The sequence below is a fragment of the Amblyraja radiata genome, chromosome 4 (genome assembly GCF_010909765.2).
Source record: "Amblyraja radiata isolate CabotCenter1 chromosome 4, sAmbRad1.1.pri, whole genome shotgun sequence".
Lineage (NCBI taxonomy): Eukaryota > Metazoa > Chordata > Chondrichthyes > Rajiformes > Rajidae > Amblyraja > Amblyraja radiata.
The window spans coordinates 24,165,206-24,191,845 of NC_045959.1; the positions used below are offsets into that span (position 1 = coordinate 24,165,206).

Consider the following 26,640-nt stretch of genomic DNA (forward strand, 5'->3'; position numbering starts at 1 on the left):
CTCCTCCCCGGACACTTGCTGTGTGCAGGTTGTCAAGTCCACACATTGACGGCAGTTCCTGCGCGTCTGGTGCTGAAGCTCTCACGGGGACGGGGGGGTGGGGGGGATGTGTCAGGCGCCATGGAGCGCAGGCCCGGGCCGGGTCGGGGCGCCTCGCCTCGCCTCGCCTCACCTGCTTGACGTTGCCCGGTAGCTTGGCCCACGGGTAGTTCTGGCGGATGTGAAACTCCACGTCGATATTCATGGCGAGCGGCCCGATAGCTGCCCCCGCCTCTGATCCTCCGAGCGCTCGTCAATCCATGGCGGTAATTACTCGCGCTGTAATCCACAGGGCGCGGTGTTGTGTTGTGTTGTGTTCCGCTGCCCGTCCCGTCCCGTCCCCTCCGCTCACCGGCACCACGACGCCACCATCGCCGCCCGCCCGCCCGCCGGCCTGCGCATGCGCCGGCCCGACAACCCGCGCGTGCGCACCGAGGTCCAGGGACACTCTTTGCCCAGGTAGGTGATGCTGGATGCAAGGACCAATGCTCTGTTCATAGATACAAGATACAAGATACAAGATACATTTATTCATCACATGTGCCAGATGGCACAGTGAAATGAAATTCCCATACAGCCATACAATAAAAATAAACAACACAACACACTATCGAATTTGATATAAAACATCCCCACACAGCAGAATCAAAGTTTCCCACTGTGGGAAGGCACCAAAGATACATGGACAACAGGTGCAGGAGTGGGACATTCGGCCCTTTGAGACAGCACCGCCATCCAATGTGATCACGGCTGATCATCCACAATCAGTGCCCCGTTCCTGCTTTCACCCCATATCCCTAACAGCTCTATTTAACTCTTTAGAATGATCCAGTGAATCAGCCTCCACTGCCTTCTGAGGCAGAGAATTCCACAAATTCACAACTCTCTGTGTGAAAAAGTTTTTCCTCCTCCCCCCTGCCCACACCCCCCCGCCCCCTACAACCCCTTCCCCCACAAACCCCACCCCATCCACACAGCCCCTCCCCTACAACCCCTCCCCGCCCCCACACCCGCTCCCCTACAACCCCCAGCCTCCCCACAACCCCCCCACCCACACACACCCCTCCCCCGCCCACACACTCCCCACGACCCCTCCCCCCCACACCCCCCTTCCCTCCCCTCACACACATGAAGAGGAGGGGGAGGGAGAACTGGGGGATGAGGGGAAATGAGCCGCGCCTACACAGTTAGGGGCTATGGGTGAGCGGCGGAATATTGCGTTGGGGGAACGGGTTGCGTTGTGGGAACAGGTGAGTGTTGGAATATTGCGTTGGGAAATGGGTTGCGTTGGGGACCAGGCCTCTCGTGTGACTGGGACCCAACGGATCCCACTTAGTCTAGTCTCTCTTCTGATTCTCTTGCTAATTATTTCCAGTGAGGCAATTTATTTCACAAGGTGATCCATTTCTTGCAAAGAAGACTGAACTTGCATTTAGTTATCAGTAATACATCCTTAGGTGCTTCATGTGTGCATTATGAGACAAAATCTATAACTGGACCAAAAAAAGGAACAGTAATATAGAAGATTAATTAAGGGGAGAGTCTTGAGGTGGAGCGAAAGGTGAATTGCAGAGCTAAGAATGCAGGGGATACAAATAGGGGACACACGAGAGGCTAGACTTAGTTCTCAGAGGGTTTTGTGACTGCAGAATCTCAAAGAGATAGAGAGGTGAATCAGTGTGAGCATTTCCAAACCAGATGGGAATTGTAAACAGAGTGGTCGTTAAGATTGGTCAGCAAACGTAAGGGAGATGGAAAATTAATTTAAATATAGACAATAAGTGGAGGAGTAGGCCATTCGGCCCTTCGAGCCAGCACCGCCATTCACTGATCATGGCTGATCATCCACAATCAGTACCCCGTTCCTGCCTTCTCCCCATATCCCTATCTTTAAGGGCTCTATCTAACTCTCTCTTGAAAGCATCCAGAGAATCGGCCTCCACTGCCTTCTGAGGCAGAGAATTCCACAGATTCACAACTCTCTGGGTGAAAAAGTACTTCCTCATCTCTGTTCTGAATGGCCTACCCATAGAATCAGTAAATTATATAGAATCTAAACCAAAGCAACCATTTAGCCTAAATGTCCTCATTTGTACTCCATCCACATGCAGCTCCTGTCACTCTCCCTTCATCCAACACTACTCACATAATTGAAAAGGACAAATATAGTCTAATTTTGTGAAAAGGTCTCCAAACATTGTACAACTGCGTGTAATGGAAATCATTAGTCAGTGCAACTGTGAACTGGTACTGACTGCACAGTGTTGATAGGAGAAATGACATTATTATACAGATAACAAAGCGACCTCATGTCAAGCAAACATTCCTGGTTTCTGTGTGTATTGTTGGAAATCAATAAATTATTTTACTCAGTTACACATTTCCTAATGCTGGTAGGATTGAAAGGTCAGAAAATAAAACAACGACACTGTATAAAACAAATGAGGTTACTCAAGGGGCTGCAGGAACAGAGTGATTTTTCAATGGACTGATAAAATAATTTCGGACATTCTTCCAAAATCAGTAGGTACTTCCAAAAGTATTCAGGTTGCTACACAAGGTCTGTCTGTCTGTCTGTCTGTCTGTCTGTCTGTCTGTCTGTCTGTCTGTCTCTTTCGGGCGGGAGGGAGGGAGTATGAGGGAGGGAGGGACGGGAGGGAGGGAGGTAGGCGAGGAGGGAGGGAGGGGAGGGAGGGAGGAGAGAGAGAGGGAGAGAGAGAGCGCGAGAGCGAGAGCTAGAGCGCGAGAGAGAGAGCGAGCGAGAGGAGTAGCTAGAAGGAGAGCGAGAGAGCGAGCGGAGAAGATCGCGACTCTATCGCTCTATATCTCTCGCGATAGCTCGCTCTCTCTATCATCTCTATCTCTCTCCTCTCTCCTTCTCTCTCTCTCTCTCTCTCTCTCTCTCTCGTATACTTTTATTCTTTCTCTTTGACCTTTATCTTTCCATCTCTCTTTGTTTGTCTCTCCATCTCTTTCTTTTCCAGAGGTCTGAACAAAAATCCAGAATCAATTTCAAAATACACCATGGCAACTGGAGGATTCAAATTCAATTAACTAAATAAGTCTGGAACAAAATGCTGGCATCAGTAACAGTGACGATGAAACACTATATGTTGCTGGTTCACTGAGATACTAGAGAATGATGCCTGCTGGCAGATTCCAGACACACAGAAATGTGGCAGACTTCAAAGTGATCCTCTCTATTGGATCAACAAGCCCATCAGTTCACAGGAAATTAAGTCCAATAGATGACGATCTACCTTGCGTCTTCTGAATTAAATGTTTAAATTTTAAACAAAAAGCGGCTCTTAGATAGGCCTATGAATATGGAGTGATAAGGATGGCATGTAGGTAGAAGGAATTAGTTTAATATGGCATCATGTTTTGACACAGATATTAAGGGCCTTAGGGCCTGTTCCAATGCTGCACTGTTTTATATGTAGAAGGAAACTGCAGATGCTGGTTTATACTAAAGGTAGACACAAAGTGCTGGAGTAACTCAGCAGGTCAGGCAGCATCTGTGGAGGACAAGGATGGATGACGATTCGGGTTGGAATCCAGTCTGAAGAAGGGTTTTGACCCGAAATGTCACCCATCCTTTTTCTCCAGAGATGCTGTCTCGCCCACTGAGTTACTCGGCTCTTTGTGTCTATCTGGTAAAAACAAGCATCTGCAGTATTGTATGTTCTATTTCAGAATGTCCAAAAGAAGGCAAGTATACTTTCCAAAATTATCCCCAAACTGCAAAATCTAGCAGCTTGGACATTTGAAAAGTGGATCTAAAGTGATTATACATCAGAGATGTAGGTGATAATATTTAATATTTCATTGCAACATTAAAGGAGATTAATTAATTAATCCATCAAATGCACAGTGATTTATGTAGTAATATCATTCCTGTGTAGCCTATTCTACCTACATTTTTATTATCTCCCACAGATTTTATCATTTACAGGGGCAAGTTACAGGGGCCAATTAACCTATCACATTGCACATCTTTGGGATGTGGAAGAAAATAGGAGCATGCAGGGAAACTCCCACATGGCCATAAAGAGAATGTGCAAACTCCACATAGACTGCATTGGAGATCAGTATTGAACCTGGGTCGCTGACACAATGAGACAGCGGCTATACTACCTGTACCATTGTGTCACCTTATAATTTTTAAACAGTTAGCCTCTTTGAAACAGTTAGTTCTATATCATATTGAATGGTGGTGCAGGCTCGAAGGGCCGAATAGCCTACTCCTGCACCTATTTTCTATGTTTCTATGTATATACCTGATTTATTTTTATTTGACTCAGAATCATATTTTTATAACAATAATTCACAAGACCCAAGGTATGTAAATGGAAATTGAGATGATTAACACAGAATCTCAATTACAAATTTTAATAAAGCATGATTAATAATCGTGAAGAAGGGTCTCGACCCTTCTTCAACGTTTCGGGTCGAGAAACGTCACCCATTCCTTCTCTCCAGAGCCTGTCCCACTGAGATTCCACCATTTTGTGTCTACCTATGATTAATAATCAATCCAAAAATAAGAAGCTGCAGGTGCTGGAATTCTGAAATCCTGCAAAAATGCTGGCAATACTCAACAAGTCAGGCAACTTCAGTGGGGAGAGAAACAGATTTAATGTCTCAGGTTAATGACTTTTGCCAGAACTACTGGTGGTCATGTTTGGTAAAAAGCTGACTCTGGAACACTGCCGTTTTAAGATGATGCTTATCATATTTTTAACTCCACCTTATATTTGAGTAATACTTTGCACTCCCTTCTTACTTGCAACGTTGCTGTTCCACACTGCTGCAAATTGTTATTTTACAATCTTTAGCCATTTGGAGCTTTATTTCTTTTCTCACCCATTCTCACAGAATACCTTGCACAAAGTGGTAGTATTTCAGAAAGCCGATGACTTGCAACATTATAAATGATTTAGCAACTTATCTCTGCAGACATGAATCATGAATGGGGTGTGAACTTGCATGACTCAGCCAAGAGCATTCACTTATCAGGAAGGACTTAAGGTTAATCTATTTGCGATAACAATACCCAATGAGGCAATGAGACCAGTGGCACTAACGCCGGTGGTGATGAAGTGCTTTGAGAGGCTGATCATGGAGCAAATCAACTCCTACCTCGACAAAAACCTGGACCCACTGCAGTTCGCTTACCGCCACAACAGATCAACGGTGGATGCGATCTCGCTGGCCCTCCACTCCGCACTGGACCACTTGGACAACAAAAACTCATATGTCAGGCTGTTATTCATCGATTACAGCTCGGCATTCAACACAATCATCCCCTCCAAACTGGTTACCAAACTCGCAGAACTGGGTCTCTGCGCATCCCTCTGCAACTGGATCCTCGACTTCCTCATCCACAGACCACAGTCTGTTCGTATTGGTGGAAATGTGTCAGCCTCGATAACAATCAGCACGGGAGCACCTCAAGGCTGCGTGCTCAGCCCCCTGCTGTACTCACTCTATACCCATGACTGCGTAGCCAACCACAGTGCGAACTCCATCATCAAGTTCGCTGACGACACCACTGTTGTGGGACGTATCACTGATGGGGATGAGTCACAGTACAGAAGAGAGATCGAGCAACTGTCCATATGGTGCCAGCACAATAACCTGGCCCTCAACACCAGCAAAACCAAGGAACTGATTGTGGACTTTGGAAGGGGTAGGATGGGGACCCACAGCCCCATTTATATCAACGGGTCGATGCTTGAAAGGGTCAAGAACTTCAAATTCCTGGGCGTGCACATCTCTGAAGATCTTTCCTGGTCCGAGAACACTAACGCAATTATCAAAAAAGCTCTCAAGAAGGAACTGCAGATGCTGGAAGATCGAAGGTACACAAAAATGCTGGAGAAACTCAGCGGGTGCAGCAGCATCTATGGAGCGAAGGAAATAGGCGACGTTTCGGGCCAAAACCCTTCTTCAGACTGATGGGGGGTGGGGGGGAGAAGGAAGGAAAAAGGGAGGAGGAGGGGCCCGAGGGCGGGGGGATGGGAGGAGACAGCTCGAGGGTTAAGGAAGGGGAGGAGACAGCAAGGGCTAGCAAAACTGGGAGAATTCAACGTTCATGCCATCCGGACGCAAGCAACCCAGGCGGAATATGAGGTGCTGTTCCTCCAATTTCCGGTGTTGCTCACTCTGGCAATGGAGGAGACCCAGGACAGAGAGGTCGGATTGGGAATGGGAGGGGGAGTTGAAGTGCTGAGCCACCGGGAGTTCAGGTAGGTTATTGCGGACTGAGCGGAGGTGTTCGGCGAAACGATCGCCCAACCTCCGCTTAGTCTCACCGATGTAAATCAGCTGACATCTAGAGCAGCGGATGCAGTAGATGAGGTTGGAGGAGATGCAGGTGAACCTTTGTCGCACCTGGAACGACTGCTTGGGTCCTTGAATGGAGTCGAGGGGGGAGGTGAAGGGACAGGTGTTGCATTTCTTGCGGTTGCAACGGAAAGTGCCCGGGGAGGGGGTGGTACGGGAGGGAAGGGAAGAATTGACAAGGGAGTTGCGGGAGGGAGCGGTCTTTGCGGAAGGCAGACATAGGGGGAGATGGGAAGATGTGGCGAGTGGTGGGGTCACGTTGGAGGTGGCGGAAATGGCGGAGGATTATTTGTTGTATTTGCCGGCTGGTGGGGTGAAAGGTGAGGACTAGGGGGACTCTGCCCTTGTTGCGAGTGCGGGGATGGGGAGAGAGAGCAGTGTTGCGGGGTATGGATGAGACCCTGGTGCGAGCCTCATCTATGGTGGCGGAGGGGAATCCCCGTTCCCTGAAGAACGAGGACATTTCCGATGCCCTGGTGTGGAACGTCTCATCCTGGGAGCAGATGCGGCGTAGGCGGAGGAATTGGGAGTAGGGGATGGAGTCTTTACAGGGGGCAGGGTGGGAAACGTGTAGTCCAGATCAAAAAAGCTCATCAGCGCCTCTACTTCCTGAGAAGATTACGGAGAGTCGGTTTGTCAAGGAAGACTCTCTCTAACTTCTACAGGTGCACAGTAGAGAGCATGCTGACCGGTTGCATCGTGGTTTTGTTCGGCAATTTGAGCGCCCTGGAGAGGAAAAGACTACAAAAAGTAGTAAACACTGCCCAGTCCATCATCGGCTCTGACCTTCCTTCCATCGAGGGGATTTATCGCAGTCGCTGCCTCAAAAAGGCTGGCAGTATCATCAAAGACCCACACCATCCTGGCCACACACTCATCTCCCTGCTACCTTCAGGTAGAAGGTACAGGAGCCTGAAGACTGCAACAACCAGGTTCAGGAATAGCTACTTCCCCACAGCCATCAGGCTATTAAACCTGGCTCGGACAAAACTCTGATTATTAATAACCACTTTCTGCTATTTGCACTTTATCAGTTTATTTATTCATGTGTGTACATATTTATATCATGGTATATGGACACATTTATCTGTTTTGTAGTAAATGCCTACTATTTTCTGTGTGCTTAAGCAAAGCAAGAATTTCATTGTCCTATACAGGGACACATGACAATAAACTCACTTGAACTTGATTCTGTCCCTTAGATCAATGCTGGTGCCCAGCAGAGGGATCCCATCAGTTCCATTCCCTTTACACATTTCCATGTCCCGTACAACGTATTCACTCTCACACGTCTATCAACAGCTCTGATTATTTTTTCGTCACTTTCCTACATTAGGAGTAATATAGAGGCACAAAAGACTAGTAGTAGGCCCTTCTCGGTCATGACTGACCATGGGTGATGCATCCTAGTTTGCAGGTGATGTGTGGTCGGATGCAAGCCTGGGCGATGTCATAGTGAGGACAGGCTGTTGCCCATGCAGCACGTCCCCCCTCTCCACGTCGCTGATCGATCCAAAGGAACAGCAGGACCGTTACAGTTTGGCACCAGCGCCGTCACAGGAGCTGCCAGAGCGAGGTTGTACACAATGGCGAACAGCCTTACGGGCTCCAACTCCGGATTTTATTGAGGTTTACTCCTGGAGCCTTTTCTATGACTGGATATGGCCACAAGGCAGTGGAGGTTTTAAATCAGAGTTTTCCCTCTCCTAGATGGACTGCCTTCCCAGGCTGACGGGCCCCATCTGCCCGAGACTCATGGGGGCGGGAGCGTCTACCTTCCCGTGCAGGTCTATCGCACCTGCCCACTGCCCAAACAGGCGGGGATACGAACCACTATACTACCGAGGCTGCAGAAGTTATAAACCACGGCAAAAATGAGCTGCTGTAGGAACTCAGTGGATCAGGTGGCATCTCTGGGGAGAGATGACCACAGATGAAGGGTCTCAATGTGAAACGTTGAGACCCGATTTCAATCACAGATGCTGCCTGACTTGCTGAGTTCCTCTAGCAGCTCGGTTTTTGCTTAAGGGTAAATATATTTGGCCAATTAAACTAATAGCACATTTTTGGGATGTGGGAGAAATCATACCATCACTAGAAGAATTAATCAGACGACACGCATTCTGCATTCAAGATCAAGATTGAACCCAGATCCCCGGAATTGTGAGGCAGCCATATTAATTCTTGCACCAGCATTTCAGGAAGAGCAAAACAAAAGCCATATAATTTGAGGTGCTCATTAATAAATCCAAAAGGGAATTTTGTGGAAATTCATTTACCCATATAGTGGTGAATGTGGAACTTGTTACGAAAGAGAGTGCATATCTGACATATACACATTCTTAAAATAAATCACAACTCCAAAGACGTACAGGTTTGTAGGTTAATTAGCTTGGTAAATGAAAAAAAAAATTGTTCCTAGTCGGCGGGGATTGCTGGTCGGCGCGGATCCGATGGGCCGAAGGGCCTGTTTCCGCGCTGATCTCTAAATTAAACTGATCTGAACTGATCATAACAAGGATTCAATAGCATTAAATAATAAAACTTAGGACACCCACAGTTTATAACACAGCTTGGAGAATTACAATTAAGAAGGGTTCTGATCCAAAACGTCACCTATTGATGTTCTCCAGAGATGCTGCCAAACCTGCTGAGTTACTTTAGCATTTAATGTCCGTCTTTTGCAAACCAGCATCTGCGGTTCCTTGCTTCTACAATTATTTTTTTGCTTGTGTTAAAATTATATTGAAGTAAAAGCAAAAGATTTATTGCTGCTGTCAAGCCAATATTTGTTCCTCTCCCCACATCACTGTCGGCCTGGTCAATATCACCTTGATTTTTGCGAGGGCACTATTTTGTTGCCTGGTTTCCTGTTACAACATTTCATTGGCTAAGGTGCGCTGGACATCCGTGATTGCAAAAGATGCTCTAGAATTGCAAGACATTCTATTGTAGGTTGACACTTGGGTAACTAATGAGTTGATACAAGGTGTTGACATGTGTCAGAGGTTATCGTGAGAAGGCAGGAGAATGCGGTTAGGAGGGAGAGATAAATCAGCCATGATTGAATGGCGGAGAAGACTAGATGGGCCAAATGGCCTAATTCTACTCCTATTCCTGATGGCCTTATGACCATAATTGATTATTTATGGGCAAGCACCCAGACTTTCCTCATTTTGGACATCTTGGACTCCACAGTGTTTATCGAACAATTTATGAATCTGCTTTTAACAGTGCTTAAGGGTTGGCTAAATGTTTCAGTCTTATGGAATGCAGGATAAAGGGCATGGTGATTTTGGTGATGTGGATTGTGGGTGGAACGGATGTACACTTTCTTTGTAGTAGTAACACTATATTCTTGCTATTTTGTACCTGTTGTACTCATATATGGTGTGACTTTGTCTGTTCTGGCAGTTCAACGGTCATCAGTATTGGAGCATGGGTTTTGTTTTCTCCTTGATGATGTGGAGTGCGACTGAGAAGCCAAAGCATTGTGCAAACATTGGAAATGTTTCAAGAATATATATTTTATTAAAAAGGCAAATGCTGGAAATCTGTAATTTTAAAACAGAAATTCTGGAAAAACTCAGCAGATCAAGCGGCATACGTAGAGAAGGAAACAGTTAATGTTGCAGATCTAAGACTCTGCAACAGAACTGAGAAAGGGAGAAAAATATAGCCTAAGTTCTCTACTGCTTAGTGACTTGTTTTCTCTCTTTCTCAGTAATCACAAGGGGAGTGGATCTCAGATCTGAAACATTTTGGGGGGGGGGGTTTCCTCCACAAATGCTTCTTGACCTGCTGAGTTCTTCCAGCATTATCTGTTTTATTTCAGAATTGCTTTGTGGCCCTTTGTGATTTTTTTTCCATTTTTATTATTTTTTATTTTTGTTAGAAGCAATTGTACAAAAAAAAAGATCGACATAGCAGTTATACAATTTTCGTACAGCTTCAGTTTTAACATTTTATAAACTATATAGGGAAAAAAAAAAGGGAAAAAAGAAAAGAAAGAAGAAAAGGAAAATAAAAGCAAGGAAAACAAAACAGAACTAGAAAAGGTGAAAAAGAAGCGGAGATATATCCAATTACCCATCTGTACGCCCGCTCACCCAACCCTACCATTGGTTTTGAGTTTGTGTTCAACCATTATGTTGTTGAAGAAATTCAATAAAAGGAGACCATATTTTTGAAAATTGATCTGGTTTGTCAGTCAAGACGAACCTTATTTTTTCTAGATGTAGTGTCTCGGTCATTTCTGCATCCACATCTTCACTGTGGGGACTGTTATTATCCTTTTCCAGAATTTAAGTATAAGTTTTTTCGGAGTTATTATACCGTAGACAAGGAAGCATCTTTGAAATATCGTTAGATAAGCGCAGCCCTCTGACATTCTTAATATTATTAGTTTTGAATGTGGCTCCAATGGATTTTTAAGTGTTTTAGAAATAATATTGAATATTTCCGTCCAGAAGTTTTGTATTTGTATACAGGATACAAAAGTATGAGTTAGGGTGGCTTATGAAAGTGACATTTATCACAAAGAGGAGAAACAGTTGGGAAGATCTTGTTCAATTTGGTCTTTGAGTAGTATAACCTATGCAATACTTTAAATTGTATCAGGCAATGCCTGGCATTTAAAGAACATAGAAACATAGAAAATAGGTGCAGGAGTAGGCCATTCGGCCCTTCGAGCCTGCACCGCCATTCAATATGATCATGGCTGATTACCCAACTCAGTATCCTGTACCTGCCTTCTCTCCATACCCCCTGATCCCTTTAGCCACAAGGACCACATCTAACTCCCTCTTAAATATAGCCAATGAACTGGCTTCAACTACATTCTGTGGCAGAGAATTCCAGAGATTCACCACTCTCTGTGTAAAAAATGTTTTTCTCAGTAATGTATGTATTGAGGGCTTTCATCCCATATATCTTTCGAAATGGGTTGACCCAGCTTGTCCTCCCATGCTCGCCTGTAAATCTCAGAAGGTGGAGTGTCAATATTTAGACGGCTATTATAAATGTAAGATATCAACTTGCTTGTATCGGCATGTCTATTCAAACAGTCATCTAATATATCAGGACCCATAAGAGATCAATCTTGTGTATATGTTTTCACGTAATCTCGAAGTTGGAGATATCAAAACAAATTATTGGCATTCAAATCATATTTCTCCTGCAGTTCTTGAAAAGAGGAGAGTCCCCTTCTGATAGAAGTCTCCCACAGTATTGATTCCTTGATTCTTCCATTGAGCAAACACCACATCTAAAGTAGACGGTTTAAAAGAGGGATTATTTGCAATGGGAAGAAGGAGAGACATGTTTCTCAATTTAAGACTGAGTTTCAGCTGTTTCCAGATACAGAAAGTATCATGTATTATCGGGTTTTGCTCATACGTTGACTTATTCAGATGTATTGGAGATAGGAGAATCGGGACTATACAAAAAGGCAAACAATCTACCCTCTCCATTTTTAACCAATTTACATGTCGTCCAACCAGAAAGTTATATATTTAATATTAGTTGCCCAGTAGTAAAAGAGAAAGTTAGGTAGAGCTAATCCTCCATTTTCTTTGGATTTGCACAAATGTCTTTTGTGTATTCGGTGGGTTTTGTAGTCCCAAATGAAGTTAGTAACAATAGAGTCAATTTTTTTTGAAAAAGCTTTTAGGGTGATATATCGGTATTGATTGGAATAAGTATAAAAGTTGCGGAAGGAAGATCTTCTTTATAGCATTTAATCTACCAAGAAGGGAAATAGGAAGTATTTTACAAAATTGGATATACCTTTGTGCTTTTTTGAGTTTGGTTAACAAGACTTAATTGTGAAAGGAATGGAGGTAGAAATCTGCAGAGCTGACCCTTTTACCACCGTCTTATTATTTGCCAAACAGTGCATATTGAACCGGTTCCTTTACTGAAGGCAAGTAAACAAATATTAGCTTAGCTGATTCAGTATGAACTATGTCACGGTTGGAGGTAACCAGGTTGACAGGGGGAAATATTCAAATCCTCTGAGGAAATGCAACACCCCTGCTGACATCTGGGCATCTCTGGTCCTGGACTGCTCAAAGTGGAGAAAGAGCATTTGAATGGTATTAAGGACCCCAAATTGACTTGTTGAAAGCAAGCAGATGTCCTGCATAAGCAGCAGAAGGAGCCAACCACTTCACAAACTACCCACTTGCCTGCCTGCCCACCCAGATGAGCATCTCCTGCACCATTTTTGGACGAGCTTGGGGTTTCCACGTTGGCCATATTCAATCAGCTTGGAACTCAAAATCAGAATGGGAGCAAGGTATTTTCAACCCTGTGGGAAAGAAAACAAAGAAAAGGGAAAGAAGAAAAAGAATTATGTCTACACAATGGTACAGTGGTAGAGCTGCTTCCTCACAGCACCAAGAGAACTGTGTTTGATCCTTATGCCCCTGTCCCACTTAGGAAACCTGAACGGAAATCTCTGGAGACTTTGCGCCCCACCCAAGGTTTTCGTGCGGTTCCCGAAGGTTGCAGGTGGTTGCCGGAGGTTGCAGGTAGTGGAAGCAGGTAGGGAGACTGACAAAAACCTCCGGGAACCGCACGGAGATCTTGGGTGGGGCACAAAGTATCCAGAGGTTTCCGTTCAGGTTTTCTAAGTGGGACAGGGGCATTACTATATGGTTACTGTGTGTGCGGAGTGTTCACTCTGTGACCACATGGGTTTTCTCCAGGTGCTCCAGTTTCCTCTCACATTCCAAAGACATGCAAGTTGGTAGGTTAATTGGCTTCTGTTAAAATCACCCCTTTGCGTAGGATGCAAAGGGGATAACATAGACCTGAAACATCACCTATTCTTTTTCACCAGAGATGCTTTCTAACCTGCTGCGATATTCCAGCTTTTTGTGTCTATCTTTGGTTCTCAAGACCTTTGACTTAATAGGTTAACTTGTTTATCTCTGCACAGGGATCTAGGAGTGCAGGTGCATGGTTCCTTGAAGGTCGAGTCGTATGTAGATTGGCTATATTTAAGGTGGTCAAAAAGGCTTTTGGCACATTGGCCTTCATCAGCCAGTATTGAGTATAGAAGTTGGGAGGTCATGTTACAGTTGTACAAGACGTTGGTGAGACCGCATTTAGAGTATTGTGTTCAGTTCTGGGCGCCATGTTATAGGAAAGATATTGTCACGCTTGAAAGGGTTCAGAGAAGATTTACGATGATGTTGCCAGGACTCGAGGGTCTGAGCTATAGGGAGAGGTTGAGTAGGCTGGGTCTCTATTCCTTGGAGCGCAGGAGGATGAGGGGTGATCTTATGAGAGGAATAAATCAGGTAGATGCACAGAATCTCTTGCCCAGAGTAGGGGAATCGCAGACCATAGGACATGGGTTCAAGAAAAAGGGGAAAAGATTTAATAGGAATCTGAGGGGCAACCTTTTCACACAAAAGGGTGTATGGAACAAGCTGCCAGAGGAGGTAGTTGGGCTGGGACTATCCCAATGTTTAAAAAACAGTTAGACAGGTACATGGACAGGTACATGGATAGGACAGGTTTTGAGGGATATGGACCAAATGCAAGCAGGTGGGGGACTAGTGTAGCTGGGACATGTTGGCCGGTGTGGTCAAGTTGGGCCGAAGGGCCTGTATCCACACTGTATCACTCTATGACTCACTCTAAATGCTGACTGACCTCGTGGGGATTTCCAGCATTTCATGTTTTATTTCAGACTTACACTATCGTATGTGCTTTACTTTGAAAGGGTCTGGAGATACATATAATCAAACTCAGGCAAACTTTGTATCCCCCTCATATCAGTGAAAAAACACTTTGGTGACACATTGAGGGTTTTGTAGGGTTAATTGACATTGAATTTAAATATTTCAATGACCTTACTGGGCTTTCTACACACATTTAACAACACCAAAACCTGTGTGTACATGGCCAGGATGCTTCACAGAAGTGTTAGCAAACATTGACACTAATTCATACTTGTTAGTGAAGTTAGAGATTGTCGGGGTCCAGGCTGCTGACAGCTGCAATGGAGAGTTTAAATTCAGGATTGCACAAGTTGCTGGAATTGGAAGAACATCACGGATTGCAGAATTGGAAGAGATCACAGAGATAAGGAGGATTGAGCCCACTGAGGGATTTGGAAACAAGGTGCTTAGGAATTCAGACTTTGCTGGACATGAACCAATTCAGATCATCAAGCACAGAACAATATATGATTGGGATTTGGTGCAAAGTGCCATTGCCCCCTGCCCAGGAAAAGCCCAGGAACCTATTTTGTTGCTCTACAAATGAATATAATATAAGAATATAACAATTACAGCACGGAAACAGGCCATCTCGGCCCTACAAGTCCGTGCCAAACAAATGAAGCAATGTTTTATTTACTTTTCAAAACTTGTATGAATAATCTAAACTCTGCCTCTTTGTACTTACGCATCTTGGTGTCAAGGTGACGTGTCAGGGAGTACATTAAGCTTTTTATCCCTGTACTTCAAGCCATATACGGTGAAGTCACGCCCAGTCGCTTGGAAGGATTGGTTTTATTGCAGCTTATATAAAAATTGAACCACACATTTCTCTCAGCTCAGTGAGCTGCAGAAGGCAGACCCAACAGAGGCGAAATGGGCAACACTCACGTAAGTAAAAATGCAACTGGACTTTGACAAAACTCACTCAAATGGATACTGTGTCTGAATTTCCTGACTCTGAAATCTGCTCAAGTGATTGTCCCCTGAAAATGATCCGAACCAAGTTGCAAAAGATTTCTATGAAATATTCCATAAAGCTTGTTTTAGAAGGTTTTATTGATTCTCAATGTTGGTTAACCTCTTAATAAATTTCATGAGTTAACTGTCATTGGAGTGGATTAATTGGCAATGGGACACTTCCGTCTCTTCTTGCATTACCATGGAGTTGTTTTTCTAATTATGTTTTGCACTGTTGCCTTTTTTTTTGTTTCCAGGCTTTTTCTTTACTGTCTTGCAGAACGTATATGTGTCATTTATATTTGACTTATGTTCTTGTGTTGTCTGAGCGGATGTGCCTGTGATACTGTTGCAAGCAAGATTTTCATTGTATCTGCACCTCACCGTACATGTGTATGTGGCAATAAACCTGATTTGAATTGAGGCACAAGTTGCTGGAAACTACAAATGCTGAACTACAGCCGCATAAAACAAAGTACTGGATGGATTCAGCAGATCAGACAGCGTCTGGAGAGAGACTGGATAGGCAAACTTTTGGGATGGAGCCATTTGGTGTCCAACAGTACTTGGATGTACTGAGTCAACATATCTCTTCATGTTTCTTTAAAAAAAGTATTCATTCAAGGGATATGGGCTTTGTAGACTTAGCTAGCATTTACCGTTCCCTCCTTAGTTGTCATGGAGAAGGTAGTGGTGAGCTCCCATCTTGAACCACTACAGTCCTTGAGGTGTTGGTATATGACAAAGGTATCAAAGAGAGAGATACCATGATTTTAGCCCAGCTACAGTGTTGGAATGGCAATATGTTTCCAAGCAGGAAGCTGTGTAGTTTGGAAGGCAATCATCAGATGTTGCTATCCCCATGCTTTTTCTGCTGTTGTCCTTCCAGTGGTATGTCTGAAAAGTGCTATCTAAGGAATCTGAGTGAGTTGCTCCACTGCATCCTGTAGGTAGTAGATGACTTTTGTCTGAGGGTGGTGAATCTGTGGAATTCTTTGCCACAGAAGGCTGCGGAGGCAGTCTGTATATATTTAAGGCAGAGATAGATCAATTCTTGATTAGTACGGGTGTCAGAGGTTATGGGCAGAAGGCAGGAGAATGGGCTTAGGAGGGAGAGATAGATCAGCCTTGATTGAACGGTGGATTAGACTCGATGGGCCAAATGGCCTAGTTCTTCTATCACTTATGATCTTTTGATGACAACATCAACCCCCACTTTTATCTCGTAGGTCATGACCTGAAGCATCAACTATCCATGTTCTCCAGCCCCACTGAGTTACTCCAGCACGTTGTGTCCCACTATTATCTCCACGGTTTTCCTGTTCCCTACAGGTTAACACCTCCTGAAAGTGACAATAAATGAGACAGACCAGAGTGGACATAAACCAGTCTGTGGAATTCTCTGCCTCAGAGGGCGGTGGAGGCAGGTTCTCTGGATGCTTTTAAGAGAGAGCTAGATAGGGCACTTAAAAAATAGCGGAGTCAGGGGATATGGAGAGAAGGCAGGAACGGGGTACTGATTGGGGATGATCAGCCATGATCACATTGAATGGCGGTGCTGGCTCGAAGGGCCGAATGGCCTACTCCTGCACCTATTGTCTATTGTCTATTTCCGAGGTATTCCCCGAGAAGAAGCTGTGACAATCATTTCACCCATCCTGAGCTGTTTTCATAAACCCATACAAATGGCCGTATAGTTTAGTTTATTATCATATATACCGAGGTACAGTGAAAAGCTTTTTGTTGCATGCTATACAGTCAGCGAAAAGGCTATGCATGATTGCAATCAAGCCATCTACAGTGGACAGATATAAGATAAAGTGTAGAAAGTTTAGTGCAAAATAAAGCCCAGTGAAGTCCCATTAAAGATAGACTAAGGGTCACCAATAAGGTAGATGGGAGGTCAGGATTATTCTCCAGCCCGTGAGGGAACAGTTCAGTTGCATAATAACAGCAGGGAAGAAATTGTTCTTGAATCTGATGCAATGCGGTTTCAAACTTCTGTACCTCTAGCCTGATGAGAGAGGGGAGAAGAGGGAGTGGCCGGGGTGACTTTACATCCTTATCCAAGTTAGACTTTGGCACCAGGAGATCATGGAGGAAGCCACACTCCTTCTTTTGGGTGCTGATAGAGAGCCATGGTCATCAAAGGGTGGCAGTATGACGGCAATGAGTAGAGGAAAGAAGGAAGCTATAAATAACTTGCTCCCTGTGACTCAAGAACAACAACAGCTTGCATTTACAGAGCACAGTCAACGTAGTCAAAGGTGAATAATCCTAGATAAGGAATCCAAATAAGAAGCAAAATGTTTTCACAAGTGACAAACAGACCCAATGATTATTAATCAATAATAAAATGCTACAATTTAAGGGATTAAAGTATAGAATGTTGGTGTGATGTGTGATGGATAATTTGGAAGAGGATGTGCTTAGAGGAAAATTTGAGAACCTCTTAGCTAAATGAATGTTAGAACAGGTTCAAGGCATATCAATCCAGTGATTGTTCATGCCATAATCACCAGCAATAGGCCTCACTATCCAGCCCTGGCATTTAGTCACATCACATTTGATAACTTGCTTGATACTGTTTACATGCCTTAACTCCATAATTTACAATATCAAAAACCAACCAGGTCTTCTGGAGGAACAGCACTTCATATTCCGCTTGGGGAGTCTGCATCCTGCGGGCATGAACATTGAATTCTCCCAATTTTGTTAGCCCTTGCTGTCTCCTCCCCTTCCTCAGCCCTCAGGCTCCTCCTCCTCCTTTTTCCTTTCTTCCCCCCCCCCCCCCCCCATCAATCTGAAGAAGGGTTTTGGCCCGAAACGTTGCCTATTTCCTTGGCTCCATAGATGCTGCTGCACCCGCTGAGTTTTTCCAGCATTTTTGTGTACCTACTGTTCTCATTGCTGTCCATCCCATTCGCCTCCAGTAGTTCACGACAACTATGTACTCAATCTTATACCTGAGAAAAGGTGGCTGTACAACAGTATGTGCACTGTTTAGCAGCCAGCTGTGGATTAAGGTGATGAGTCTAAATTAAATCTAAGTGGAGTAAGTCATTTTGAACAATTGGGTTCTGCTCTGCACTCCAACAGTCTTTGTCTTGGAAGATGATTGACCCGTACAATGTTATCTGCTGATGATATTGTAATTTATGATGTCTAAGTCAACAAAGATCTGCCCAGTGTGTTTGGCACTGAAAGGTACTGAAGCATAAAGCAAAGTTTACAACCTAATTGCAGAAAAGCACACATGAGAAATGTTTGCCAATCAGCATGAGATCTCTAAAAAAAAAAATAGGTTGCTTGTGGTCAATAGTTCTGAACTCATGGACCTTTCTCGGACTGCCACGTGACCTTGGAAAACTTTTGATGATACCCGTGTAGTTGGGCTTCGACTTGGATGTCCAGTCATGCAAAACCAGCACTAGAAACATAGAAATAGGTGCAGGAGGAGGCCATTCGGCCCTTCGAGCCAACACCGCCATTCATGGTGATCATGGCTGATCGTCCCCTATCAATAACCCGTGCCTGCCTTCTACCCATATCCCTTGACTCCACTAGCCCCTAGAGCTCTATCTAACTCTCTCTTAAATCCACTGTGCCCACTCTGATCTCTGTATTGTATGAAAGGGTCTAGTGCACTGGAGAAGAATGCAATGGTTTGCAATAAGGACAATGGGGGAAGGAAGTATTGAATAAAGTAAAAATTCGATTAAGAATGTTAAATCGCCTCTGCCCATCTCTTCGTTCTTATGCTTGTCAAGAAATAATTAGCTTATTGAACCTCTGCCTGGAAAAGAGAGGGTGTAGAATTGGCCGCTGTGGGTGGTATAGCTGCTAGGTTACTTCTTAGTTGTTGCTCTCCATCCTTTACCAGCATACTAGCGATGATCCAGCGATGAGAGTTCAAATTCCATCATGGGAGCTGTGGAAGCATAAATTCAAATAAATAATAAATCAGGGATATAAAAACAAGGCTGATCTCAATAACATTATCCATCAAAATATTGGATAGTTGTAAATCTCCCCCCTTAACTGGTCTAGCCTAGATGTTACTCCAAACCTAACAATGCGATTAACTCTGAGCCACAACCCAAGTTCAGAGATCTATATACTTGCTAGACTAAGTGGGACCCATCGGGTCCCAGTCACCACGGGGGGGGGGGGGGGGTGCGGGATTGGGAGAGGAGTGTGTATGTGGGCTGGAGGGGTTTGCGTGGGGGGGAGGAGGGATGTGGGGGGGGGGGGTGCGGGCGGGGTGTAGGGGGAGGGAGGATGTGGGAGGGGGTGGTTTGGGGAGGGGTGTTTGTGGGCAGGGGGTGATTGGAGGGGAGGGGCATGTGTGTGGGTGGGGGGTATGTATGGGCGGGGTGGTTGTGGAGGGGGAGGGGGGGTGTCGGGGGGGAATTGTGGGTGGTTGCGGCGGGAGGGGGGATTTGTTGGGGTGAGGGGGTGGGTTATGGGGAGAGGGGGTTGTGGTGGGGAGGGATGTGGGTGGGGTGTGTGGCATTGTGGGGTGGGTGCATTGTGGTGGTGTGTGGGCGAGGGGTTGTGGGGGGGTTGTGGGGGGGAGGGGTGTGTGTGTGGGTAGGGAGGGGTTGTGGGGGGGAGGGGTTGTGGGGGTGAGGGGTGTGAGGGGTGTGGGGGGTGAGTGTGGGCAGGGGGTATCCCGTACCTGCCTTCTCTCCATACCCTCTGATCCCCTTAGCCACAAGGGCCACATCTAACTCCCTCTTAAATATAGCCAATGAACTGGCCTTGACTACCCTCTGTGGCAGAGAGTTCCAGAGATTCACCACTCTCTGTGTGAAAAAAGTTCTTCTCATCTCGGTTTTAAAGGATTTCCCCCTTATCCTTAAGCTGTGACCCCTTGTCCTGGACTTCCCCAACATCGGGAGCAATCTTCCTGCATCTAGCCTGTCCTAAAAGATATTTTCTTTTGCGAGAGAGACAAAAAATGAGATAGCGTGTACTAAAATTAAAAATAAACTTTACCTCCTAAATAATGGAGAGAATGCAAATATGCTTCCAGTAAGCTGGTCTGTGGAGATCATTTACAAAGGAGTTGGATACGTACTTGAGGAAAATAGTTTCACCTTGTTTGTTACCTAGAGCAATGTTTGAATTTTGGTTTTCCTGACGATGCTTGGTGGCTTAACAGCCTATTCCTCCTTCCATGCCATGAAGTCTGATGTATGAGTCAATGTGCTCATTTGATGCAAAATACAGTATGCTGGTAAAGGTTGCTGTATTTTACAACTACTATTTTACCAACAACTAAAGAGTAACATAATTACGCTTAAAAAATAATGTTCCTATTCACTCTTACGATATGCTGATTGTAACAGCATTAGGTTGGAAGAAAGTTTGTGTGGGGATTGCGTTTGTGACTTTACAAAAACATTCTACGCTCTCTTTAAGCAAAAGGCCAACAGGGCGATGACATTTGTCCCATCAGACTGTCAGTGCCATTTCCCAGGGTCACTGTTGCAGAAGTTAAATTGACCTTCTCGAGGGTGAACCCACGGAAAGCAACTGGCCCAGACGGAGTCCCTGACCAAGTCCTTGGGAACGGCACAGACCAACTAGCAGGAGTGCTCACGGACATCTTTAATTTCTCCCAACTCCGTTCTGAAGTACCCACCTGCTTCAAGAAGACCATTATCATCCCGGAGCCATAGAAAAGCATGATCTCATGCCTTAAGGCCACTGTCCAGTGGCCTTGACATTCACCATCATGCCGTGCTTCGAGAGGCTGGTTATGGCACGCATTAAATCCAGCCTACTAATCAACTGTGATCCACTGCAGTTTGCCTACCGCCACAAAAGATCCACAGCTAATGCCATCTCCCTGGCCCCGCACTCATCACTGGAGCACCTGGATAAGAAGGACAGCTATATTGGAGCCTATTCACAGACTACATGGAGCTCAGCTTTCAAAACCATTATCCAACCAAGCTCATCTTCAAACTCGTGAAATCTGGAGTAAACACCTCCCTCTTCAGCCCAACTTGTCCATGTCACCTGTTGCTGGCCTGAGCTGGTCCCATTTGTCTACGTTACCCTAAAACGTTCCTATTTATGTACTTATCCAAAATAACATCTGAAGAAGGGTCCTCACCCAAAATGTTGCCTGTCCATTCCCTCCACAGATGATGCCTCCATCACAGTGGTTTTACTCAAAACTCCAGCATCTGCAGTTCCTTGTGTCTCTACTACCCAAAGATCTTTTAAATATTTTAACTGTTTCTGCCTCTCCCACCCCCTCCTGCAGCTGAGCCTCTTTTTCACACCGTGAATGTATAATCATATAATATTTGGTATACACTATGGAAGTGAGTAATTCGTGGTTTATTTTTCAGACAACTGCTCAATACCATGTGCACTTCAGTGAAGAGGACGATGCCAAGAAGATCAGAAAGGCGTGCAAAGGAGCAGGTACTTTAATGTTGCTGAATGGACAATACGTTTTCACTTGAGTTATACACAGCTAATATTTTGAGATAAGATGCAGACATAATGGAACAAAGATCATAACAGTATTATTATCTAAATGGTGGCCGACTAGGAAAAGGGGAGATGCAGCGAGACCTGGGTGTCATGGTACACCAGTCATTGAAAGTGGGCATGCAGGTGCAGCAGGCAGTGAAGAAAGCGAATGGTATGTTAGCTTTCATAGCAAAAGGATTTGAGTATAGGAGCAGGGAGGTTCTACTGCAGTTGTACAGGGTCTTGGTGAGGCCACACCTGGAGTATTGCGTACAGTTTTGGTCTCCAAATCTGAGGAAGGACATTATTGCCATAGAGGGAGTGCAGAGAAGGTTCACCAGACTGATTCCTGGGATGTCAGGACTGTCTTATGAAGAAAGACTGGATAGACTTGGTCTATACTCTCTAGAATTTAGGAGATTGAGAGGGGATCTTATAGAAACTTACAAAATTCTTAAGGGGTTGGACAGGCTAGATGCAGGAAGATTGCTCCCGATGTTGGGGAAGTCCAGGACAAGGGGTCACAGCTTAAGGATAAGGGGGAAATCCTTTAAAACCGAGATGAGAAGAACTTTTTTCACACAGAGAGTGGTGAATCTCTGGAACTCTCTGCCACAGAGGGTAGTCAAGGCCAGTTCATTGGCTATATTTAAGAGGGAGTTAGATGTGGCCCTTGTGGCTAAGGGGATCAGAGGGTATGGAGAGAAGGCAGGTACGGGATACTGAGTTGGATGATCAGCCATGATCATATTGAATGGCGGTGCAGGCTCGAAGGGCCGAATGGCCTACTCCTGCACCTAATTTCTATGTTTCTATGTTTCTATGTTTCTAACAGCTGAGGTGTCAACTGCCTTCCTCGTGGCCAAGTATTGAAGCACTTTTAGCCTCCAAGCAGAGATTCTGGGACGGGGAGAATGGGCAATGAAATTAAAGTACAATTCTGACACAGTGGCACTCTCGATAGTGCAGTTGTTTCACAACTCCAATGGCCCAGGTTCAACCCCCGCCGCTGTCTGTGTGGAGTTTGCAAGTTTCCATCGGTTGCTCCAGTTCTCTCTCACCTGCCAAAGACGAGCGGGTTGATAACTTAATATGCTGCTGGAAGTGACCCCTGGTATAGAGGGGGGGGGGGGGGGGGGGGGGGGGGAGGTCAAAGCAACAGGCCATGTATGAAAGAGAAGACTACAGGGAAGTAAGTGGATGCACGTGATCGCTGGGATTGCTCTGAGACCCTGAATAAACACAGTGGGCTGAATGGCCTTCTTTTAAGGGAACATGACATGAAGAAATTCGTAGAAATTACTTTCCCCAGTAGAAAGACATTCAAAACTATTTTACAACCTAAGTAAAATAGGCTAAGACTTCAAGCAGTTTTTCTATATTTTTCAATTGTCTTTCTGCCCAGGGTAATATGTTGCCTCAATAAGAGGAACACTTGCTGAGCTGCCTGTGGATCCTGTGGCTTTGCCTATGATGTGTTGCAAACAGATCAAATTAATGCATGGCTCAAAGGAAGGTGGATTGATGTTAGAGCTTCAGAAACCAGATTGATGGAGGAGCCAAGCATTTTTCTTTGGTGAATGTGATGCCATTAAATAGAGACTAGAACATGGCTCCTCAGTTTTTGTTCTACGACAATGAACAGTGGCGTGCTTCAAATCCATCATAACATGATAGTGGTTTCTCAGTCAACAACCCTGCTAACAGACAACACCACCTAGGTTATATTACCTGTCACTAGTTTCCGGCTGCTTCTTCTCATATTACATTTCAAAGCAAAACATCTCTTTGGTTTGCTCCTCAATATGATGACCGTTCAAAGCACGACAGCAACACGAGGGATCTGCCCCCCCTTCTATGTAATAACTTCTCTTCTGTTCTCTACCCAGCTGTAAATCTGCACTCCCTTGTTCCCCATAAGAAGTAATTTTCTCCCTTGATATATATTTTGTATATCGTGCTTTCTTACGAGATAGGCGGCCATTTGGTCCATCAAGACTATGTCAGTTCTCACACCAATCCCATCATTCTTATTTCCTCACAGATCCCAGTAACCTCTTATCTCCTACATGCCCATCAATTCCCCCGATTCTCCTCCATCCACTCTACACCTAGGACAATTCACAGAGGCCAATTAACCTACCGACCACATGACGCTGAGATGCGGGAGGTTCTGTTAGGTCTTAAGTGTCCCCTTGGTCGTTTGTAAAATGGCAGTACTTTTGGTGGTGCTGCCTCACACGCCAGAACCCCAGTTTCAATCCTGACTATGCGTTGTCTGTGTGGAGTTTGCATGTTCTCTCTATGACTGAATGGGTTTCATCCAGGTGCTGTTCCTCCTGTTTTCTCGCACCTGCCAAAGATGCACAGTTTTACAAGGTTAATTGGCCAGTGGAAATTGCAATTAGTCTGTAAGCAAATGGTATAATCTAGAAACCCACGCCTTCAGCCATGATCATATTGAATGGCGGCAGGCTCGAAGGGCCGAATGGCCTACTCCTGCACCTAATTCTATGTTTCTATGTTTCTATGTTTCAGAGGAAGTGCAAATTCCATACGGAGAGCACCCGAGGTCAGGGATGAACCCGGGATCATTGGGTCTGTGAAGCACTAACTGCTGCACAGCCATGCCATCCTACCTGGACTCTTTCATAAACTTCATCTATATTGCCCCATTATGTTAATTCCTCGACCGAATGTGATTTGTAACAGGCATTACAATCTATCTTAGCTGCACAATTTACTTTTGCGTTTCACAGGAACAGATGAAATGGCAATTATTAAAGTTCTAGCGAGTCACTCTTCTGAACAGAGGCAGAAATTAAAAGAGAAGTACAGGATTCTGTATGGAAAAGTAAGTACAACTTGCAAAAAGGCTCAGGCGAAGTTTAACACATTGGAACAGGAGGAGGCAGCCATGTGGCCTCGTGTGAGTGTTCCACCATTCCGTGAGAGCATGGCAGATCTGCGATCAATGATTCAATGGTCAATTATTTAGTGATACTTTATTGTCATTTATACCGAGGTACAGTGAGATCTTGTTTTGCATACAAAGACTCCACTTTAACCTTTTTTGCTCTTTAACCCTTCAATATCTTTTTAATAGAGGTCTCATCAACCTCAGTTTAAAATAAAGCTGAGCATCATGTGTGGAAGAGCCAAAGTTTCTCCTGTCATCTGCATGTGGAACTATCTCCAAACTTCACCTCAAAAAAGCCCAGCTCCAATTTTTAGTTTCTACTCCCTCATCCCAGACTCTCTGACCAGTGGGGAAAGTCTTGCTCACCTAACCTACCATTGTCCTTCAACATTGGAAAAGTCATCCAAATCATCCCTTAACCTTCTAAGTTCCACAGTTTACAACCCAGGATTTTGTACTCTTTGCACACCAACTCTATCCGTCAACTCTGCAAAATAAAGCCTATTGATGATTCAAATTGGTGATTGGTGATCCACACTTCCAGTTCTATAGGCAAGGTCTAATCAGTCTGAAGAAGGGTCCCAACCTGAAACAATGTTTGCCCATTTCTTTCTACAGATGCTGTCTGACCAGTTCAGTTCCTCCATCAGTTTTATTTTTACTCAGTATCCCACCATCTGCAGTCTCTTGTGTTTCCAAGGTCTAACCAGGGCTTTGTTTTGCTGTGGGCCAGCTTGAAGAGAAATGCCACCTCTTCACTAGCCTAGCTAATCATTTCAGTGTATTTTTGTGACATTTTAATCAAACATGTAAGCATTCTCCTAAGCAGAAGGAGGCCACTTGGCTACTCAAACCTGCTTTGTTGTTTCATATCATGATGGCTGATCTGATTGTAACCTCAACTCCTCTACCTGCAACAACTTTATCAAACATTAATCCACCTCTACTTTAAAAATATTCAAAGATTTTGCTTCACCTTTGAGGAAGAGAGTTCCAAAGACTCTCAGTCTTGTGGGAGAAGTCTTCTGAAAGTAAATCCAAAATACGAAATTGTGCAAGTTTAAATATTAACTCTCCATTAAAAGTTCTCCCACCAAGGGAAACATCAAGTGCAGGAAGGAACTGCAGATGCTGGTTAAAACCGAAGATAGACACAAAAAGCTGGAGTTAACAGCAGGACAGGCAGCATGTCTGGAGAGAAGGAATGGGTGATGTTTCAGGTCGAGACCCTTCTTCAGACTGGTTAGGGACCAGTCTGAAGAATTGTCTCGACCTGAATCATCACCGATTCCTTCTCTCCAGACATGCTGCCGTCCCGCTGAGTTACTCCAGCTTTTTGTGTCTATCTAAAGGAAACATCAACTCTGCCAAGGACAGAGTTTCATAGCCTCAGAATTAAAGGACGTTCCTTTAAGAAGATGAGAAGGAATTTCCTTCATCAGAGGTTGGTGAATCTGTAGAATTCTTTGCCACAGAACGCTGTGGAAGGCAAGTCAATGGATATTTTCAGGCAGAGATGGATAGATTCTTGATTAGTATGGATTACAGCAGTTACGGGGAGAAGGCAGGAGAATGGAGTTAGGAGGGAGAGATGGATCAGCCATGATTGAATGGTGTAGACGATGGGCCAAATGGCTGTTCCTATCACTTATGCCCGTATGACTCATCAGGACCTTATATGTTTAAATCAAGCCCCCTCTCCGTTTTATAATTTCCAGCAGGTGTTGCCTAGTCTGTTCAATCTTCCCACAGGAGAAAACCTGCCAGGTCCAGAGATCAGTCCAGTACACCTGTCTTGTTGTATCCCCACTATGACCAAATAATACAAGGCATTCCTGGGTACAGAACGAGTTCCAGTTTTACAGACGTCAATTTTGTCTTTGTTGGAAAAGAGACGGAAATCATTTGATACAACAGCAAAAACTCCACAGTATTGTAACGAATGATATCAAAATCACAGAAGACTGATAAGAATGAACAATTACTAAAAGTGGAGAGTGAGAGACATAACAAGAGAGAGAAACTTTTCATTTGCAGGAATTAACTTGCATAAGATGTCTGAATTTAATACCGGTATGTGAGTCTGGTCGTATGTAGGGGATTCATAATTCAAACGTTTGTAACTCTGGGAGCTCCTGGATCCCA

The 26,640-nt window shown here is 44.7% G+C and overlaps 2 protein-coding genes across 3 annotated transcripts in view; one reads left to right on the forward strand and one right to left on the reverse strand.

Annotated features, from left to right (window-relative positions):
• The window catches only part of fam91a1 (family with sequence similarity 91 member A1), a 60,197-nt gene extending 59,756 nt beyond the window's left edge, over positions 1 to 441 (reverse strand). Inside the window, exon 1 of one of the 2 annotated variants that reach the window (XM_033019076.1) lies at positions 173 to 441. In XM_033019076.1, coding sequence (XP_032874967.1) covers positions 173 to 244 — 72 coding nt within the window. In that variant the 5' untranslated portion in view covers positions 245 to 441. The remainder of the gene's footprint in view (positions 1 to 172) is intronic. The other variant, XM_033019077.1, reaches the window with a different exon arrangement.
• A 14,342-nt stretch (positions 442 to 14,783) lies between these two features.
• Positions 14,784 to 26,640, forward strand: part of anxa13 (annexin A13) — a 35,968-nt gene continuing 24,111 nt past the window's right edge. Inside the window, exons 1-3 of the mRNA XM_033019078.1 lie at positions 14,784 to 15,011; positions 21,449 to 21,524; positions 24,335 to 24,429. Of these exons, the coding sequence (XP_032874969.1) occupies positions 14,997 to 15,011; positions 21,449 to 21,524; positions 24,335 to 24,429 (186 nt within the window). The 5' untranslated portion in view covers positions 14,784 to 14,996. The remainder of the gene's footprint in view (positions 15,012 to 21,448; positions 21,525 to 24,334; positions 24,430 to 26,640) is intronic.